This window comes from Cynoglossus semilaevis, chromosome 2, assembly GCF_000523025.1.
Source record: "Cynoglossus semilaevis isolate Cse_v1.0 chromosome 2, Cse_v1.0, whole genome shotgun sequence".
NCBI lineage: Eukaryota > Metazoa > Chordata > Actinopteri > Pleuronectiformes > Cynoglossidae > Cynoglossus > Cynoglossus semilaevis.
In genome coordinates, this window is record NC_024308.1 from 4084633 (window position 1) to 4107143 (window position 22511).

The 22511-nt window shown below is 40.7% G+C and overlaps 1 protein-coding gene across 9 annotated transcripts in view; it reads right to left on the bottom strand.

The window, feature by feature from the left end:
- The window catches only part of ptprsa (protein tyrosine phosphatase receptor type Sa), a 190519-nt gene that overhangs the window by 70146 nt on the left and 97862 nt on the right, over nt 1–22511 (bottom strand). For 7 of the 9 annotated variants that reach the window (XM_017042368.2, XM_017042384.2, XM_017042370.2 and 4 more), the window contains one exon: nt 8290–8478. In XM_017042368.2, coding sequence (XP_016897857.1) covers nt 8290–8478 — 189 coding nt within the window. Of the gene's footprint in view, nt 1–2149; nt 2168–6756; nt 6766–8289; nt 8479–22511 lie in introns of all 9 variants that reach the window. The other 2 variants (XM_025053177.1, XM_025053195.1) reach the window with 1 other exon arrangement.

Below are 22511 nucleotides of genomic sequence, written 5' to 3' on the forward strand. Positions count from 1 at the left end.
CCCTCCCTGTCGCTCCCTCTGCATCCCACTCAGTCACGCAGGTGGACGACTGTTCTTTTCATGGTTTTTATCTCTTGTTTTCAGTTTGTGTCACTAATTTGCCCCTCGTTTCTCGTCTTCCCTCCTGCCGCTTTCCTCCTCACGCCTCCAAACAACATCCCTTCACTGATGCTCTTCAATTAACAGCCACACTTAGCACCTTGCCGTCTGAGCGCGCACACACTCGACATAATACGCTTCATACCTACTGAAGTATAAGGAGTGCACGATGCGAGGCTAGCAATGTTACAACAAGTACGGTTCAGGATGAAGTGTTTTTTAAATATGGATTTATTTATATCTACTTCTTCAAAACTGTGAAAACAAACAACCGGTGTGTGGCTAACCTATATACAAATACTCTGTCAAAGGAAAAACAACAACACATCACGTGGAGTCTCTAACCACTGGCTGTTGCTTTTCTGAATTGTATCACGGTGTTACTGCAACTCGTCACAGAACACAAAGGTTGCCTTGGTGACCATAAGATGCTGAAGTCTGGACTTGCAGGTTGCCCAAGTGTCCCAATTGTCGCCAGTGCACACACTGTCAACTCTCCAAGGTCAATACGCTGTGATCGCAGCAGCATGTGGCCCCACGTGTGATAGCACTGATGTTGTCAGTGCCCATCTGGTGGTGTGTTCATTCTCAGGACCATAAACCAGGTACAGAGTATTATTAAGATTATATATTTCTCTCTCTTCCAGCCCGGCATCTGTGGACTGAGGCTTGGTGTGAAATTATACAGTTAGATTTTAATAATGATAAAATAATAAAAAAAGGACAAAATTGAATTAAAGTGACAGTTGATGGTGTGAGACCGATGGTCTCTCAGCCGGAATTACCAGACTCACTGTTGAACAAAGCATTTTTTTAAGTGCACTACAAAATTAAACAATTCCGTTTTACACTTCTGAATAACTTTACGACCTCAGTATTAAATGACTCGACTGTGTGAGTTCTCAGTCATCCAGGTCTTATCTGAAGTAGTTATATCAAGGGTGGCTGGACTGCTGAGTTTTCCCTAAAGGTTTCTTCAAGACGTTTCACCTCTCATCCAAGAGGCTTCTTCAGTTCTGAAGGAGAAGAAACCTCTTGGATGAAATGAAGAAGCCTCTGGGATGAGAGCTGAAAGATTTTCAAGAAACCTCCAAGAAACCTCACCAGTCCAGCCGCCCTTCATGTAACAGCTCTATATTAAATGGCTTGATTTCAAATAAACTATTTAGATAAGAATTGGTTTTTGTCGCGACTTTGTACCTATGTGAATATTCATTGTTTTTATAAATTAATGTTTTTTTTTTCATCATGTACGTTCAGAGTTCATAGATCCAACAGTGGTGAATCCAACTTTATTCACCACAGGGAGAAGTGATTAAAGTACTGTTAGTAACCAGAGAGAAAATTGAACATAGTGAACAAAAAATGATTATGCTATGATCTAAAAATAAATGTTTTGTGGTCTAATGGACGGCTGTCTCTTCAGTGTAGCAGCTCTAATGTCACACAGAATAATGTCCTTAGAAAACCATCAATGTGGAACCAGTAGAGTTGACCTATTTGTTTAAAAATGAAATTCAAAGATGAGATGTTTACTTACCTGCACAGTCTGTTGGACAAAACATTTTTCAACAAACACACATGACCACAACGTTGCAAAAGCTCGAGTGACAGAACAGGAATACGATGAGCAGGAAGGGGTTTTTATAAAACACTCCTTTATCTGTTTACGCCGATAGTGGCATAAAAAGTTACTCTGGAAAAGTCATTACCAAAATTTGACCTGTGTATTGATTTTCTGACACAGTTAATGAGAAGGAACTGACACAGAATGTCCACATTGGATGATGATGACAGAGAACATGGGACAGAAACAGGATGTCAACACGTTAAAAACAGTGGAAACACAGCACACAGAACAGACACGATGGAAAAAGACACACGTGTTAGTCAAAGGATAAAAACTGGATTTTTAAATAATTTTAAAGAAGGACATCCTCGTCATATTACGTTGATCAGGTGGAGTAAAGAAAGGTAAAGGTTATGTCTGGTTATGTACCATTGAAAATATCGATTTTTTTCTTCTCACTTTTACTGTAATAGCTCTTACCTCGAATCGGGGTACCCTCTGGTGGAGACACAAAAAACGAAGACACAACATCAGTTTAGTTCAAGGTTAATGTTAGTAGTAGTTAGAGGAGGTGTTTGGTTTGTACGCTGGATTTAATTTGTATTATCAAGTCAACAGGTGTTTTAAGATTTTTTTTTCAAGAAAAGAATTATACCTCTCATCGTTGGTATGACAAAGGAATCTAGGAATCGTATTGAATTTAAGAATCGTACCGAATCTTAACTCATCGTTGGTATGACAAAGGAATCTAAGAATCGTATTGAATCTAAGAATCGTAAAATAAAGTAAAAGGTTACGCTGAGAGAAAGAAAGTCGTACAAGAGAAAGCTCTTTTTAGGCTAATTTATCTATAAATTCTGCTCTTCAGGACAAAAGTGAGCAATGATGAAAATGATCAATATACTAAACTTCCCAAACCAGCTGACATGGAACTAGTGCAGGTTAGATCCTGGACAGTTTGCTCAACCGTTGCTGGGCCACATATAGAGACAACCATCAATCAATAAACAGGAATGTCAATAAAAAGGAGTCTCTCTCTCTTCTCAATAGTTGCGTATAAACAGGAATGTCAATAAAAAGGAGTTCTCTTCTCAATAGTTGCGCGAGTCTAATCCCTGCAGTAATGTAGTACCAGAACCATCATTAAAGCCAACTGAAGCTGAGCTTCAACAGGGTTTAATACACCATGATGGAGGAATGTATATTAGAACATATATTAGATGATCTGCAGTGCAAGTTAAATGTCATTTAAGCAGTCTATTAAATGACGATTCATTTGATGTGATTTCATGTGGGGCAATTGGAAACCCATCACTTTAGTGACATAAGCCATTTTCTCAGGCAAACGACTGAATAGTATAATGTTAGTTAAAAACAATAATAGATTGGAATCACTGTTTTTTCTCCATTACTGTGGAACAAATTCTCTCCAGCTGAACCAAGTCGTCACTAAACTACAATATCTGCCTGTACCTTCAGGCAACCACAGGCTAAATCAAACAGACTGAGGTTGTAATTTATCCTACAAGCCATAAACCTGCTTAAGTGAGACAGACAGACTCCTCACCTCAAGCTTCATCCATCCTCCCCTGCTCATTCAGTCCTCCCCCCTTTCTCTCCCCCTCTGTTTCATTCCCCTCAGAGTTGTGTCTTTTGCTCTTATTTGTTTATTGTGAATCTGTATTGTGTTACATGTCTGACTGCGAGCCAAATGTCCCATTAGGGGCAATAAAATATTGAGCTTATCCAGGAGGGTGGCTAGTGGGCCTTTTTAAATGTAGCCCATGTTGTTGATGCAATATAAAATACATCCCTTGCAGGCAGAGCTTAAGATGTGGGAAGGACAGCCAGCTTCAACTTTTTTTCTCTCTGCCAAGTACTTAACTGTCCTTTTGCACTTTGCCATTTTTTTCCACGACGTTCTACCACTTTTTTTCCCAAGGTTCTCTTCTTCTTCTTTCTGTCTCTCTTCCTGAACCGGGAATAAAACTAGGTTTGTGTGTATCACAGTCTTCCTCCTAATTCCTTTCTCCTGTGTTTTCTTTTTTTTTTTTTTTTTAAGTCCACTGCTTTAAATCTAAGGATGACTCACGGCAGCTACATGCCCTTGCCCATCCCTCGAGAATGCCAGCAGGGTGGCGTCAATTGAAGAGAGGTGCCCTACTTAGCAAAGACAGCCTGCAGGCACAGCTGAGGGTCACTGGTACAAACTTTACTCTGAACTTAGCACTAGTCCCAGCCTCGTATGTGTGCAAAAAGAATAATAAATGTCCCTTTTTTTAGAAAGTCTGTTGAATTGGTGAAGATGTTCTCTAAAATGACCAAACATCCTACAGATTTAATTAAATGTGAACTCACTTATTTCCATTTTCTGAACAGACCTCATGTCTTTATAGTCACCAGAGCTTTGGAAACGTAGACGTCCTTTGTAGTACCAAACAAATGAGAGGTAATTCCTTTCATTAAAGTTGTGCCTGGTTTACAATGTACGTAAAATGACTAATGTCTATTTTATAGTTAGCGCAGGTCAGGTTACACTGTGGTTTAGTATGCATTATAAAAACAAGTACTTCATTAATATGCTTAGAGGATAAATTACTCTTACTACTGACCGCAGGATCTGAAGTAAATCATTTAATTCTGCTAATTTTACTTTCCTTTCTTTGAGCTTCCTATTTCCCCATTTCAGACACATTACAGGGAAACATCGATCTCTGGTTATGAACGTTTATATTTCACCCTCATGTCCAATCACAATTTCTGACTTCACCACAGTGTGAGTTTAGAGCCATTGAAAATCCAGGCAGAACAACAGCATCACTGTAATTATTCCTGCCATCACTTTCTAATGGTGGTTTATTAAAAGACAGTAGACAATAAGGTTATGGGAGGTTGAGTTGTTATTGAGTTAGAGTTTGAGTCCAGGCTGCAGGAAGCAGATTTATTTTGCTTTGGCTAAGATGAGTTTTTAGTCGGGGGGGTTGGAGGTTACGAGTTAAAGGTTAGGCGTGGTTAAGGGTTAATGTTAGGTTAAGATTAGGAGGAGGTTTAGGTTAATAAAGCAGGGCCATCATCACGTTGACTTCAGAACATACTGAGTGACAAAAGGGTAAAAAAAAAGAGGAGAGTCAACATAAAAACAGGAAACAAAGAGAATTAAGAAAACAGAAATGAGAGGATAGTTTAAGGTTCAGGGTCGTTTTCTTTTATCATAAAGCAGCATGAGATTAATAAAACTCAACTGATCGTTAACCATATCCTATCACAGTGAGCAGCTTTGTTCATATACATCAGCTGATTCACCTGTTTTACAGACGTGAGACATAAAGACTTAAGCCTTGGTCAGTCTGGGATTGATCAGATTACCATGTTACCATGACCTACATTTTCACCAGCAGGACACAGATAACATCACATGGTCAATGAAACTTTATTTGCTCCACGAAGCAGATGTTTCATTACAAAATCCTCCAAATAAACTGTAAAAAAACAATATGGGAGGACAAGGATTTATGAGGGCGTGAAAGTCTGACCACCCTCTAGGGGGCATCTCGCTGACCTTTACTTCACCACCGACATCCATCTGGACGTCTTCTGGTGGGTTTTCAGCATGCTAATGTGAAATGCTTGGCTGCCGTTAGCACATCTGCGGACGGCCTGAGCGTTCCCTGCGGAGCCGCTTTGATGTCAGTTAATGTGCGTACAAGTCAAAGTTATTCCGGCTGGAATGTGCACAGTAGATCTGTAGGTATGGGGTCCTTTCAAAGTCAGGTCATTGTTAATTCCTAAATGTTAAAAGAACACTGATATTTATGGCTTTGCATGTGCCCTCCTCCCCCCCGTCCTCCACTATTCTCTCACTTTCTCACTGGCCCTTGTTAAGCTGTTCTGCCTAACGAGGGCCAGTGAGGGGCCCCGGGTGTGGAGCTCCGGGGACTTGGAGGAGAAAATGTCAGGCTCCCTCCACATGTCTAGATGAGCTCCTCGGGGAATCAGGACCAAATATCACTGCCCTGTGGGAACAGCGTGATCTCGCATATAGAAGGCAGTCAAGCAGTGACACTGGGCTCTCTGGCAAACAAGGGCTTCAAACCCTCTCCAGACTGTAGGCTGTGTTCAGACCTAATATTAACATCTGTCTCCAGTGATCGGAGCAGAAGTGGACATCTGGCACTTTAAAGTGAGAGAGAGATAGAGAGAGAGAGAGAGAGGATAGAGACTACATGAAAAAAAATTGAAAATCAATATGTGGTAGCCAGTGTCAATACTGTTGTTATGGCTGGGAGGAATCAATATCTGGGAACCACTGAGTGTTCTAAAATAATTTTTGGATCATTATGGAGCAGGAGAAGCCAATAATGTCCCAGGATGCATTGTTTCCAAACTTTTAAAGTTTTTTAAATATGTTTAGACCTTCATTAAGCTCTACATTATGACAGTACCTCCCAAAATCCACCTTCAGGCTCCACCTCAAAATTGACAGTATATATCTGATCAATGGGGGAATAAAAAAAAACTGCGGCCTGAAACTTCTAGCTTTGCTTTGTGTTTGTTTTTGTGCACTAAAAGATTGTAATCCATTGAAAATGTAAACTGGACATTTTCTAACCTGCATAAATTCAAACTACGAACGAAGGAACACCCTTCCCTGACAGATCAAATCCACCAGAATGTGAAAATGTCACATGACTTCGGCAGAGTTTGGCATCAAAGGCAGCAACAACAACAATCTCACTGACATTTAAGATACTTGTAAATCTCTGTGCTGTGATCTGAGAATGCAGGTGAACATCAGAACAGCTGATGGTGTGATGAATTCATATCAAGTCCTATTTCTACCCTCATGCTGCTGCTGTAGCTACATTTGCCTTCTGAGGAATTTTAGGAGGTAAAGAAAAAAGAAACAAAGTTGTGAAATAAGTAAAAGGATAAAAATCCAACGATATAATAAATAAGACGTGGGTTTAAGGAAAAGAGTGAGGGAAGGAGCAGGGAAGCATGCAGTTTGGAGAGTGGTTTGAATATGCCATCTGCTTTAAGGAGAGTGGGTGGACTTGCTGGGTTTGGTTTTTTGCATAAACACTTACCAAATACTTCTGGAAATGACAAAGAAAAAGGAAATTATATAGAAAAAAAGGAGGGGGGGAGAAACAACAACGTTCAATTTAGATTAGGGCTGAATGTCACTCCCACCCAAGAAATAAAGGAATTCATAGACATATGTAAATTATTATGTTTGTTTCTCAATATGTTAAAAAACAAAGTAAAAATGATTATTTCAACTGTAGGAAGATTATAAAAAACATTATGTTGTTATCTCTAAAGAGCGGCTGCAAAGATTTGCTCTTATTTTAGAGTTAGGACACATTTTTATAATTGTGTTATGGGTCAGAGTGTTGAAGACTCCACCATGTGCACTGGGACACATCAGAGTTTCAGACACGGATACACACAGAACACATCAGTTGGACAGGACAGACAAAGACACGTGAGGAAACAGACTAAAGACAGATGACAATCAGGTTAGAACTGGAGGAAACAGACTAAAGACAGATGACAAACAGGTTAGAACTGACAAACTAACTTCATTTACTTGTCAGTATTTGACAGGATAATATTCAGTCTGTAGAATCACCACGTACTGTTCTGTAGGTCTTAATATCACACAGGGCTTCACTGGTGACTTTGAGTTTTGTCTGTATTTCCATGACACAAATATTAACTCAGTTTTGCAAAACTCTGAGGTTAAATGTCCCCTTTTGACTTGAAGTGCATCAGGAAGTGTCTCTGAACGCAGCACGCTCTCTGTTTAAAGTAAAGCATGAATAATGTGATGACAAATTGATCCGTTTTTCCAGAACAACAGCCTCACGAGAGACACAACTGGGGCAGGGACTTCACAGCAACAGGCTCTTTATCCAGTGGTGTCCATCCTGATTTGTTTTTTTTTTGTTTTTTTCCAATTGGTGATCAAATCATTGACCTAAAATATCTACCCCTTACTGCCCAGGGCCACTCTGGGGTCCGCACTTAATTAGCTTTATAATTAGACTCTGCTTTACTGGGCCTCTCAGTGGAGTTTAATCAATCGGAACAAGACAACATTTCCACCACTGAGTTGTGACTGCAGAATATGGACTGTGACAGACTTCTGTCACGACATCAATGATTGGTGGTTGATTTGAAAAGAAAAAAAAAATCATATTTCAAACAGTTAAGGATACAAAACATTAATCCTTCACGGTATCTTTACTGCTATTTACGTGAGTGGATCTTTCAGAAATGTTGCTCCTTTTGTACAAATCCAAGTAGCTTTGCCAAAAGAATCAAATACTAAAATCTCTTCTTTGAAAATGGGATACATTCAGACTAAAGTAGCAAACAGTCGTAAAAACAATGCTTTATAAGATATAACACTGCTGTAAAGCTCTCCAGCTGTAATTTACAGCTTTCATTTCATTGTACAATCTGTAAAAAAAGAAAGATATCACACACATTACAGCTGCATTTCCTGCCAAACATCACACTGATTGTGCTGAACAAGAACTACAGGTGGAAAAAGAAGTGCTGGAATTAGTCAGAAGATCAACCGTAACGACTTGTTCTCTCGATTTTCTCACCTGAGCGTAGCTGTTTGATGCGGCCGTTACTTGCACTGGGATCGATGGGCAGGAAGTCTTTGTACCAGGTGATTTCTGGGTCAGGGGAGCCACTGGCAGCACACAGCATGGTGGCTGTTCGAGTTCGCTCCACAACTTTCAGCTGAGGGCCCATGTCGATGTTAGGGAACCCTGATGGGAGTAAGTCCTCTGTGGAAAGAACAAGCACAGACAGGATGTGTGAGTCTTCTGACAAGATAAGGAGACAGTGACAGCTCTGAAGGCCTGCTCACAGAGTTCCTGCTCAAAATTACAAAGACGATGTTTTTCTATGATTTCTATGAATTTTAAACTGCAACAGCAGTCCTTAGTGATTTGGCAAAGTTATTTTTTTTACACTGATTAGATTTATAAACCATGTTATTGAAATAAAACAAAACAGCAAAAAAGCAAAACAGCAAAAAAACCCAAAAAAAACAAAACAACAAAAAAGCAAAACAGCAAAAAACCCTGAAAAAAACAAAACAACAAAAAAGCAAAAGAGCAAAAAAAACTGCATTTCACAGGAAGTCAACTCTGTGTGAAGTCAACAGAGCAAAGATCACAAGAAACTGTGAAGTGCACTCTCTTTCATTCGCCCCTCCTTAGATAATGAGATGGCTTTTTAATTGTCAGAGTAACCGTGCTGTAACCAGAAGCTCACTGATTAGACTGCAGTTCTTACTATCTACCTCTCCATTAGGAACAATGTGTCCTGTTTAATGGCGTAACTGAAGACACTGGTTCTGTGCCCGTATTAGTTTCTGCTATAACAGGAGCAAAACGAATGGCCTTAAAAAAGGAAAAGGATCAACAGGGGAGACCAGCGACTGAAAATAATGCCTGGTAATCCTGCTGTTTTCTGCATCTCCAGTTGCTACGTGTTGCAGTGGAACACAGGTCATTAGAGTTGGTGTGAAGTAACATAGCACCGTGTCAAATAGACATTTATGTTTTGACCTGACAACAGAGGCCTTTATTCAAACAGGGAGATGTAACCAGTCAGATTTCACCAACACTGTGACCATCCTCGGAGCTAATAATCATGCATGATTGCACAGTCATTTGAATGCTAAGAGATGACAGTGTGCTCCGTGGCAATTGTTCTCCTCATCTAGACTCTTCTTCCTCGGAGCGATTAGTCCCGCGGGTCAAACTGTCCGACCTCCACCCCAACTAGAGCAGTGACTCATTCTAAAATGATGAAAGCCAAAAGGGAAGTGCCCTGAGGTCTAATATACATCAAAAGCTCAAGGCCACATTACAACTGGCTAAAGATTCACGGTCTAAGATGCTCAGCCAGTGACACAACCGAGGTCAGTGTTTCATCTGGGGAGCCCATGACCTCATATCCACTCTGTGACATCACGCTGGTGCCGCAGACAATAGGGCGGCACTATATTAAGACAAAGAACAAAATCGAGGGCATTTTAAAGGGCATTATAAGAGCAGGTAGTGTCTTTATGCCCTTGTATTAGCACAAAAGAAAAACATCTCATAAAACAATCCATACTGGCAAATTTTTCCCACAAAAATTGTGGCTAAATAATTTGCGTTCATGGATTATATCTCTAAATCCATCTCAGGTGTGTGAATGTTTGTGCAGACATTGAGGTGCACAAAGAAAATTTTTAAAATGAGACATGGAGCATCTCAAAACCAGGTCCAGACGGTGGGCCTCTAACTAAGGCTGACATCAGCAGAGCACAATGCATAATCAATGTTAGGTTCAACAAAGTACGGGCTTCCATCCAGTTTTTAGAGCTTTCTGCTGCATCGCTCCATCGATTATTAATGATCGCTCCGGCATAATCTCCTCATACCCATTCGCCGTGTACCTCGCAAAGGAAACGACAAGGCCACACTTTACTGTGGAATCTCAAGGACGAGGATGCAATCCGAAGGCAGAGCCGTACAGTACGATGTTCAAAGTCACTCTTCTCAGTGTCGTCATTGATCTATGTTTAAGGTGTCACACAAAGGCGCTGCGCTCTCATAAACCTTTAGGCATCTCCTCTCGGGGAGGTGCATCTGCAGAGGTTAATTTTGACATTTGACTCTCGTATAAAATGCTGTAATTGAGGTCACCGTGGTCCAGCTGTACATTTCACAACATCACAAACAGCAGAGAGACGCCTATAGACGCACTGTAGCAATTAGGCTCCAAACTGGCCCAGAGTAACTGGGTTTGAAGCAGATTAAATTAAGCAGAGAGACAGGAGGAGACGGAGGCCAGAAAAAGGAGGCTTGAAAACAAAAACAAACCGTCTGAAAAAACACACACACGGTACGGTGGACTCAGGGAGAGATTATACTTTCATTACGGCTGCACTGACCTGATACAGCACTTGCAGCCTTTACTGAATAAATAGCATGCAAACTGGTTTCTTACTTGCCTAGGAATAGGAGTCTGATATCATCTTTCCCCCCTGAAGCTCAGAGAGCTGCGTCGATAAAGGCAGCCATGCAAAAATAAATAGATCACTCATCGAGGGAGTGTTACTTCAGGGTTAGCAGGGCTGAATGCAAAAAAAATAAATAAATAAATAAAACCCAAAGAACCAATGACACGAGCTGATAAAAGAACAGAATTCCCATGGGGCTGTTCTTTCATTGTGGAATGACAATTGCATTTATATGATGTGTACTGAGGGAACTCTGCGGTGACAAATCTTCGGAGGCTAAATACCATCGACAAATGTGCCCTATTGAACGACAACGCTGCTATTTATTTGGCCCACAGCAACCTCTGTCACTGGGACCAATAATCACTGTGCGCCGCAGCTACGATCCACACGCAGCAGTGTTCCAAGAAAGTTCTACAGCAGGCCGCAGGTGACCGCTGTCAACTTCCTGCAGCAATAAGTGATTGGTTAATGAATCCTAAAGGTTTTTCTTCAGTGTTCAGTAATAAAACAGTGAAGACTTGACAGCTGCTACGTGTTATTTAGACAATGAAGATGAAAAAATAACCCATGATTAAAAATAAAACATTTTTGTTGCTATGGCAAACTGGCAAGCGTAAGTAGAACAGCTAAAAGTAGTTGAAGTAGCAGAAGTTCGAGGGTCAGTAGATACTTTCTAAGACAAATTGAAAACATCTCTCTTTATGGAATGGTTGTTGGTTTGATTCCATAATTTAATTTTGCTCTCCAATTTATTATCCTAATATAAGTGGCAGGTTCAAAACCTTCAGTAAGCTCCTGGTCTGCTCAGCCGTGGCTGTTTGTTAATCTGCCGACTCTTTCCTTCTGTTCCTTCTGCTTCCTATTCTTTTAAGTGTGGCCATCTTAGCAGATCTGCCCTTTGGACTGATTAAACTCTTCTGACTAATCACATTTATAGTGATTGACGTCAACAGCGCTATCATCTGGCCAAAGCACAACACCTCCCTGCTGACCTATGAGTGTTTGCATCCAGGTTTGAAAGGCATCTGACTGTCATACTTATTTTCTGAAAACAAGTTTATTCAGGCCACAGCAAATGCTTACTTTAAATTGGATTTTAATGAAATGCAATTTAGGTAGTTAAGAAAATGTTTTTAACTGGGTAACACAATTTAGAAAACTAAATGAGAGCCCAAATGAAGCGAACGTGTAGAGAACTTAAGTGACAAGGAGCTGAAAGTAAGACAAAAAAAATTACTGCAACAAAAAATTCATGATGGCCAGCAAAGATTTAGCTGAGCAATACTGCAGTATTTTTATTTTTACATGAGACCACAAGAAAGACAGAAACAAAAAAGAAGAAAAATCATTTTGAATCATATTATACAAATGGCCAGTGTTGAAAGATTAGATCAAGGGCCACATCTGGTCCTCGAGCCTGAGTTTGGACATGGCTAACATCACTACCTGTGCCTCTAAATGTTTGCGTTCTCCCACTTGAATCTTTTAAAAAAAGAAGAGGCTTTTCTATTGGCTGCGTTACCAGTTGCCAACGTGACTATAGAATAAGATTCATCACTTTAACCGCGGCGTGTTGCTCTTCCACTGTGAAAGCCTCGCCACACAGACAACTGAACCACCAACCCCGGTAAAAGGAATGAGAGTTGAAGGAGATGGTGTATGACTGTGTGGATTTATTCCATACTACACACATCATCCATTTTCATCAGGTGTCAAGATCTTCTGACACACCCGCTTCAAAGCTGTTTATCTTTAGCCATCAATTACCTCTTGGAGTGGGGGCTGAAAAAGGGAGACTGAGAGGGGAGACTGGGACCTACATAGCCTGCCCCCCCCACCCCCTACCGTGCCTATTACTCATATTATTATTATTTTCACTCACTGAAATTATTTAATTTCATCAGCAGCATAATCACATTAGATGATTACCCAGCGCCACTGCATGCAGGCACAGACTCACGTTTGTCTAGTGAACCCACAGAGGATCTGCTGGGAGGTAGAGAGTGAACGGAGAACGGAGAACGGTGGAGAAGGAAAATGAGGGCTTAAAATGAAGGATTACAGAGAAATATATGGGGAAGCGCGATGAGTTGAAGATAAAAAGGATATACCAGGAAAATGCTCAAATGCATAGTTTCAATCCCATGTGTCAAACTCAAGGCTCGCATTATTATGTGATTTGTATTTTGTCCATAATATGAATAAATCCTAATGAATTAATAACCTACACCAGGTCGGCAGATTCATCATACAGTTCACGTTAGTCTGTCCTTTTCCTACCTTGCACTTCACCATGAAATTCCCTGAAATCTACAACCAATAGGATCCCTGTTGAATTGCCTGCAAAAATATTCAAAGGGAGAATAACAGGCAACAGCGATCCAGAGACAGAGGAGAAGAGCAACACAGGGAAAATCTAATCACGGTGTCTCCAGTCCCAGCACTGATAGCCCTCTCCGGATAGCCATCTCGGCTGAGTAATGGTTATTATATGGCCAGCACTCACCCCCCCCCCCCCCCCCTTCCTCCCTGCTGCTCCACTGCTTGAAAGGTGTCCCATTGGTATTCTCCACACCTGGCACATCACGCCACCAAGGGCAATATTTAGATCTGAATCTCCAAAAGTACAATCCAAAGAACCCCCCCCCCACTTCCACTTCCCCTCCGTGAGGGTAGTGACAAATGGTAGAAACAAATCAAAAGTGTGAACACAGAAAGAATGGGGGAAGTTTGGGGAACGTTCCACTCTTTTGCCTGCTGGCAAAAGCTGCCACTGCATGGGGTGAAGGACTTAGTCATTTCCTTCCCAGACCCTACTTTTCCTCAGTTGATTTTTGAACTAAAAAAGTGAAAACTTTTACCCAAAATGTTGAGAACTGTAGCTTCCCGGAGTCATTTTGTCAGGACAAAACTTTAAATTATTAAAAAAAAAACTATTTCTGTTAATATTTTTTATTCCTTTTTTTTTCATGCTCAAGTGTGGTTTCCCAGTTGGTTAGAAGGTTTTTCTTATCAACACAAGTGTCTCCACAGAGCACAGGTATCGTAGCTGACATGCCGTCTCTTGCTTTACCTCTAAATTTCATTGTGGCAACCCGGGGTCCAGAGACTGATAGAAAAAGGTACAATATAGATTGTTTCCCTGATTCGGTGAGCCACCACAATAGACACAGCACAGACGAGAGACCGAGAGAAGTAATTGCAAAGGACAGCTCCCCCCGATCGCCTGTCTGTGTGAAGAGGTGAATTGAAAAAAAAAAAAACAAAAACACACACACAGACACACACACACACATATATATATATATATATAAAAGCAAAAAAAATCTGTTTATCTGCCTCAGCTGGTGGAGGTTTTTCATGTTCTCTCACTGCCCTTTTCTCTATCTCTGTCTGTCTGTCCGTCCTGTCAGACTCCTGAGGCGTCGGGGTAATACCAGACCAACTCCAGGGGAGACAGGAGATGAGGCCGGGGCCATTAAAGGAAGTGCCTCTCTGTGGAGGAACATCAACCAGTCAAATCTGGTTTAGTGGTGGGTGGCACCAGGAGTGGCTGTGTGTGTGTGTGTGTTTACATACAATCAGAAAAATGAATGTGCGTGTTCATGCACACTGCAGTGGGTAAATGACGTTTGTTTAGTCCAGTGTTTAGAAGCATTTATGGAATCAGTTGATTAATAGTGTGATACATGTAACTAACAATCAGGGTGTGCAATGAAGCTTTCCCTCCATCCATCCATCAATCCATCCATCCATCCATCAATCCATCCACCAGTCACTGGAAAAACACAAATCTGATCCAAATTGGAAATACAACTGTCAATCATTGCAGTCCAAAGTTTTTCTATTTCAAAAATAGTTCCTGTATTTCCTTGTTATCCATGCAGTTCATTCTGACATCTCACCAACTGAACACAGGTATCGGAGCTCAGTTTTATTGGGAATATCATTGGAAAATTGAGCTACTTCAATCATGCTTCATCATTTTGGTAAAGCAAACAAATAAAAACCCCAATAAAATAAATACACACATACATACACATCTCACGTCGCCCCCTGTAGACAACAATGAGTAGTCATCACTTCTAGGCTACCATGTGTAAAACTTTAATTACTATGACATTCAGTGGAGGTGGAGAGAAGGTACAATACTGTTGTTTTAGAAAGTGAAAAAAAAACACCTAAATGTTTGTACCCAAGGGGTTGACAAGGGGTAGTCAGTGAGATTTATGTCGTAGCTAATTAATGATGACACTGATGAGAAAGTGAGCTGCAGGGTGTTTGACAGCTCACGGAGGAGCAGCATTTGGCTGTCAGGACACACTATTTTTGGAGACGTTTAGAAAATGATCGTTTAGCACAGTGTGACCATCAAGTTAACTTTAAAATAAGACCTGAGGATTAGTTCCTGGGCCAAGCTGCAGTAACGGTGGAAGAGTTTTCAATAAACTCTTCTGTCATTTGTCCCAGATGAATACACAAAAACAAATCCCCACACATATAAATGTTTACATTTTTAGTCCGGGCTGGAAGTCTGCTCACTCAGGATCGCAGTAGAGATAAGCAGCATGATAGCATTTAACGTTGGCTTAAAGACCTAAAGACTTTTTAGCTTTCTAATTAACTGAAGAAGAACTGATTTCATTTATAATCAGATAAGAAATCTCCTGCAAAGTTTAATCTGTATAATGAATGCCCTCTGGATGAAGAGTGAGAAACACACTTTAAAATATTACATTCCGATCTTGGATGTGGACTTTTTCCCCTGGGTTCAAATGGACGTTCTAACTCTGGATACACCATGACATCACAAGTATGTGTGTGTGTGTATACAACCGTAAAGAAAAGAAGGGGAAAAAGGGAAATATAATAAACTATTCCTGACATATAGAGCAAAGACGTCTTGGACGTTGCCGTTCCGTTGTCTGAGTCACATTAGACTCAGCAGCAACTAATGTAACTCAAACAAAGACCAAAAAGACCAAACAAAAACTGACAGTAATTGCAAGGGATTAGAGGCAGGTTGAAGCGCTGTGCTCGAGGGCCATTAGCATGGTACAATTAGGCCAGTAATGACAGGTTGAGAGGCACCTTTGGTGAGCGGAACAACAATCATGAATATGTTGGGGAAAATAAATGAGCAGGAAGCCGGCCAGATGACTGCCTGGTAATTGCTTAATGTCATTTCAAGGTGCAGGCGGCTAGAAGACTTGGCAATAAGGGTCAGAGAAGACTTGTCTTTGGTCTGGACCAGATAAGTCAGGGTGTGGGATAAATGGGTCACTTGAAGAGATGGAAAGTATGAGGTAAAAGTTGGAAGGCAGAATTCAAAATCATCTCAAAATGGCTGTTTTTTTAAATTTGACAAAACAGTGCATTATTTGGTTGTTAAGAAAATCAGGATTGTCCTCTGTTTTCTTTTTTTAAATCTGAAAATAAGCTTATCCACACAGATGTATGGACTACTATGACTTACGCCAGAACATTGACCTTTCTGATATATGCAGTGCTTACAGCACCAACTGAGCAAATCTTTCTTCACCGAGGCCGCTGGCTTTTGCATATGCATGAAGCTAATGGTCTGAGCCACATCCCCTCGGTCTTCTTCATGCATGAGATGGGCCACTGCAGGGGTCGCTAACACATTCCAACGGGAACCACACCTTTCTTTACCAGCTTTAATTTTCCATTTGGGTGTGCTTTACTACAATTATCTAAACAGTAAATGTACAGTTTCCACAGTGTTATTGTATACGTATTGATATTTTTAATTGGATTTGCCAGATTCAATTTGCGTGTAAAATGGGTTACAGCTTCAAGATGCAATTACCTTTTTATGTAAGTTGTTTAATAATTCTCTTGAAATTAATTACATACCACGATAAGGCTCTCTATAGTTGGACTGTTCCAGTCCTGAGGCAGCTGAAAGCTACCACTGAGCCAAGTACGCACTGTCTTGGCAGATGTAGAGACATGGATTTGGACATTTGGCGGTATCAGAAAGGCCAAAAAATTAGGGCTATAGGTTGGCAGTGAGATCCTTGGTGAAAAACCTGGCACCTCAATAAGGAAAAACAGCACTTTTCTTTATCCATGTACAGTATAAACGGGGAGCTGCTGACAAAGTTATGATGTAAATAGAAAATTATGGCTCATTAAAGTTGTTGTTGATTCGACATCAGCAACAGCAGGAGAGCAACCGCCTACCCGCAATAAGAAAGCAAAATAACGAAGCCGAGAAATTACTCTCAAAACATACATATTACTGCCACCTGCTGGGAAGGCATGGCATTGCCTTCCATGCAGAACATCTATGCCTGATGTTGTTCAGTTGTACGTTTGGCCCTTGACTGAGGCATTGTTGCGTTTGGTTGATGTTCCTTGCCATCGGGCAGCTGTCGGCGCGATGTGTCACAGGCTTTACACACAGCTCTCGGGGGAGGTGTTTTGAATCCCCAGGACACACTGAAGACATGACATCTCTTTACTTGTTTTTTTTTTTTTAATCCCCCCAGGAAGTTGTAGGAGTGGCAGGAGGAGAAAGGTGTCTGAGCGCTCCTGCTGCCCTGGAGACAGAGATGAGCATGGAAAAAAAAGGAAGGCCACTGAGAGCAACAAACCCCTTCACTGTCCAGTTTAATTATCAAATTGGACAATGAAAAGAGGTGTTTACTCACGAACCCACTCATACCTGGGCTGATGGACAATTTCAATTACAGTTTTGCAGAAGGGGGCTAAATACTCCACTGTAATCTATAATGACAAAAAGAAAGTATTTCAGAAGACTTTACTGTGGAGGTTGGCAGGATTTCTATAATTAGCTGTTTGAGTGGGAGTTGTATCACCTTGTACAAATTAAACTGACAGCTAAGTTAAGCTCCATTCTGTCTCTCTGTCTTCCTCACACTGATTGGTGCTTCTTAGCTTAGCCCCCCAAAACATGATTAAGAGCTACTTATAACAAAACTGTCCATAAACAGCTACTGGATTGGATTTCATGTTTATATAAGGAGACAAGAAACTTGCAAAAAGTGTGACTTCAAACTGACTCATTTTCCAGAGTGCTGCCTTCTCCCATCCCACCTGCTAGGCCTTACTTTTTCAAATGGAAGGCCAATGTATTTTTATAAATGCAGGCAACTTGGGCACATACAAATGCTAATATGTATTTATGAAGTGGAGCAGCAGAAGTGAAAAGGTGGGGAAGGAGGAATTTTTCCAAGAGGGGAATGAATCATTCAAGGACGGAGGATTTGAAAACTCCAAAGAAAAGCAGTGAATATTGAGCCCTTAAATAAGAATCAGGGGAAATAAAGGCCAACACCGAGGTCAAAATTTGTCTATTGATCAACATTCTGGTCAGGCCTTGACTTTCCAATAACCAAACAAATATATATATATGGATCTATTACAATTATATTATATATAAATATAAAATGTATAATTATGATCTGATCCGGTTTTTTAATCCAATCCAAATAACCAACACTGCTGCATGTACACTGTGTGTAGGTTTGGCTGTAAGCACAGAACCAGTGGTCGTTGATTTGCATGTACTGTACGCAGTTGCTCGCACTGATTTGATGATGATAAGTGTCTCATGTGAAAATGAGTTCACATTGTGCAGGTTCCCTCCAATGAGAGGCCGATATCTTAACAGCCTCTGAACAAATGTATTATTTAGTGCTGAAAGCAGCCGCTGCTTCTTGGGAATCAGAATTGACTTGTTTATCAGGGACAAGCTGGAGATAATGCAGTTGGGCAAAAACAACTGAGAGAACATAGCCATAGCTCAGTGTGGACTTAAACTCAAATGAGGTCTGTCAGGGGCTTAGGCTCCCTTAAAGAGCGTCCCTTTATTCTTCTGGCTCTTTCATTTCAGGCACGTAAATAAAAAAGAAAAAAAAGTGAATTGTTGAAGGTATACAGCTAAAGAGCACGAGGGCAGAGAATGCACCAAAGCAGCTACTATTTCAAGTTGTGTGTTATGCTTTTTCTCAAGGCTACGCATAAAGACCTTTACAATGCTCTCGTAAAACTTGGATTTTTTCCCCCCCTGGTACACACCAATATAAAAATGTAATAATAAGACACGTGCACTTTATTATTCTTCTTACATCCACCTTTATATTTGAAGCACAATTTTTAATTTATTTTTACTTTCTACAAGACGTTCCTGCAAAGATTTCTCTCAGTTTCTTGACATGTGGTGGAGACTAGGTATGTAAGGAGGCAAAGGTTACCGTTGGCAGCACAAGCAAAGGAAAAAGGGAAATCTAGATGTGTTGCTGAAACTGCCACTCCTCCACTGTCTCATTACAGAGCAGCTACAGCCTTCCTGCCTGCTGGCTGTTCCTCCCGTACTTCATCTCTCCCACTCTCTTCTGTACAGCATTTAAAATACTTCTTCATCGTTGGCATTATTTGGCAACAGGCATTTGTAGGATGGCCTCCTACTGCCTCCTCAATGTAACCTCTTGTTTCTTTTTTTAAACAAACAAAAAAAAAGCGAGGATGAATCTGGACATTTCAGTGGTCCATCACAAACACGTCTATGGCTAACTGAGAGAGTCCAGAAAACCATATACTGCCTGATTGTGCACTGTTGGAGGGGAACTGAGTACCTGGAGCACACAGGCAGACCATTCTCACTCAATATACAAAGACCTGGAATCGAACCAGTGTGGTGGTCTTGCTGTAAGGTAGGCTTACTAACCATGTCCTGTGCTGTGTGGCTAAGGGAAAGTTCATATTCCTGTATTTTCTATTATAAACAGACTCTGTTACCGAGCTGCAGAAAGTGCCTGATGGTATTTACCTTTCACAAACGTGACCTTTTTCAAATCCTGCCTCTGAATCTCATTACAGCCGAACCACCATCTGTCCTGGTGCCGAAAACACAGGTCAGTGTTTTATCTTCCCTTTTAAACTGTACAGCAACCTGAAAATAGGTCCAACAACAAATTTACACTTTATGTCCAACATAACGCAACTGTTTTTGTATTCTGTGCTTGGAAAATTACTGCGACGCTTCTGTTTTTTTGTTTGTTTTTTTTCTACTTTTTTCCTCCTGTGACAGGCGGAGGAAAGTGTTGGAAGTGGCTAAATAATTTTAATTATAACCGCTTAGTCACATGCATAATGTAGGAGCACACAGGTGCAAAGGCAAGGTCTGAAATTACGTGACCAAAAATTTATGGTCAGACCTCGCAATGTGTTTTGGTAACGAGCATCTCAGTGCTGAAGTCACACGTCATAATTCCTCTGCCATGACTCTTCAATTAGAAGATAAACCTCATCAATATTTACAAAAAAAAAAAACAACCTGCAATCACGACACTAATGACTGCAGCGGTGTAAAAGACAAGCTCACAAAGGCAGGGAAAACACCACATGAACTCCCCACAACAGCATGAGCTGACAGCATCCTGGTGGCAACGTCGCCTTGATTCCAACACACACACAGTCTCACAAACTCTCCCCTAAGGAGAGGAAAACATAAAACAGGCAAATCCTGGAACAAGAAAGAAAAAAAAAATGTTCCCATGACAAACAAACCAGAACATGCTGCAAGTTGTGTCAGATCTCAGGAGTACGCTTCATACACTTGTCAGTCCCTCTCCAAGGACTCCCAGAGGACTGTGTGCAAATCTTCATGGAGCCAGATGGCCCCCCATCTAAGGTATTCAGCTGAGGCATTGAAGCAACAGCCAAGGAGGTGTCAGAGTCTATGCTAAAGGCACACTGCCATTGCCACCAACATGCTCGGCCATAAAAACACAGTAGAAGTGACAGAGGAGTCGGTGGGCTTCTGTCGTTTGGAGGAAATGACTATAAAACATGGGCTTCATGCTCGGAGTTTCCTTTTCATTCAATAAATGTCTGTGAACTCACAGTATTTGCATTTGGTAATACTTACATCTAGAGTACATATACGGTGGTGAACACGGAGTTCATCTAGAGCAGTCGTGTCCATGCACGTTGTCAGTACATGTATTTGCTTTCTGTCTGCACGACAAAAGCAAAACAAACACTTTGTAATCAAACTCTGATGTTAGCCGCCTGTTGTTAGGATGGATGGGTCTGCATTAGTAGACTGTATGTAAGCCATTTGAAGACATCAGTGTTCTGTAGTAAATGATGGTAGAATCATGAAGGCCTGAGAACCTCATGAATCATGAAACCTGCCAATCACTAACTGGGTCATGATGGTAGAATCATGAAGGCCTGAGAACTTTAGGTTTACTGCAGGTAAGTTAGGACATACATTTATTTCCAACCAAGTCCAACTAAAAGAGTACTTTTAGGTCAGAATTTGAAAGTGGGCTTCTGTTAGACAACAAACCTGCCAATCACTAACTGGGTCATAAATGGAACACTGTTTTTTGTCATACTTTATCTTCTATTTGTCTCTTAATAGGATTACATCTTTAAACAATTACTATGTTTTGTATATTTGACAACCTGAAACTACTGATTAAGATCCTTTAGATTAAATAAAAAAGTTGACTGGAATTATTGTAGATAAAATATCCTATGTTTCTGAATCACACTTTATCTTCTATTTGTCTCTTAATAGAATCACATCTTTAAACAATTACTATGTTTCGTATATATTTTAAAATCAGAGATCACTTTTGATCACCTTCTATGTTTACTGATAGATGTAAGAGTTACTGTTGGAACATAAACATAAAAATCATGCTGTACTTGTCTTTAGATTCAAATCCTGTACCTCTGTGTATTTTAGCATCAGTTTCTCTGTCGCCCTATTGGCTGTTTTCACAGGTATGTTTTCCTGTGTGGTTCTGTTTGTGGTTTTCAACATGGCTGTGAAGCTGCACAGCTGCATTTTTCTAGCTTTAAGGCCAAGTCACCCACCGAGCGGCCAGTCCTCCTCTGCCTATCAATCCCAGACCACAGACCCTGTGTTTACTGCAGAGGTGTCCCTGGTGCCTCGTTCCATATACCCATAATCCTTTTCCCCTTTCCAAAAGCCCATGCTTGCCTGTTGTCCTCCTAAACCCACCCCCCCCAAAACCCTGTTTTCTCCTGTCGTCTTCAGTTAGATGTTCCATCTGCTCCGACTTTCTCCAGTTATATCAAAAATAGATGGTGTGCATTATATTTAAAATAAATATATGTTAACTACCAAAGCTTTGGCCATTTGCTGCTTTTGATTAATTTGTTTTCATGATCACCTTCAAATGGTTCTTCCTCCTCTTAATTACATAATCAAGGCTTTAAACTACATTAAAAATGAGGGCTCCACCAGGCTCTTGTCAACTCATAATCAAGTTGTTCTCAACATTTTTGAACAGAAAGTTATAAATTGTTGTTTTACTGGTGTTTACTATTTTATTTTTTGTACCACTCTCTACAAACCATTGAATAAATTGGATTCTGTCCATGAACAACAGACGTGGACTGGGGCCAGAAATGAGTGGAACGCTTGAAATTAAAAAATAGTTTAGTTTAAAATGAGTATTTAACCATATGATATCATCATACCTTCAACCTACACTTCCTCTATCACTGTATTTAGGCCAGAGAATAGAACACTGAATGATTTATTTATTTATTTTTAAACTACATATCAAGTTTTGAAGGGCATCTAAGACACTCGCCACCTCCTAGCTCCCACCAACATGTTCCCTGAGTGGGGGCTTTGTTACTAACAATAACTAACCCAGAATGCTGGGCCAAGCTTCCAGTCCCAGCTTCAAAATGCAACTGACAGCCAGAAAGGCCTAGCTTGCTTGCTGCCAAGCAGCCAGCAATAGCTCAGCTTTATCC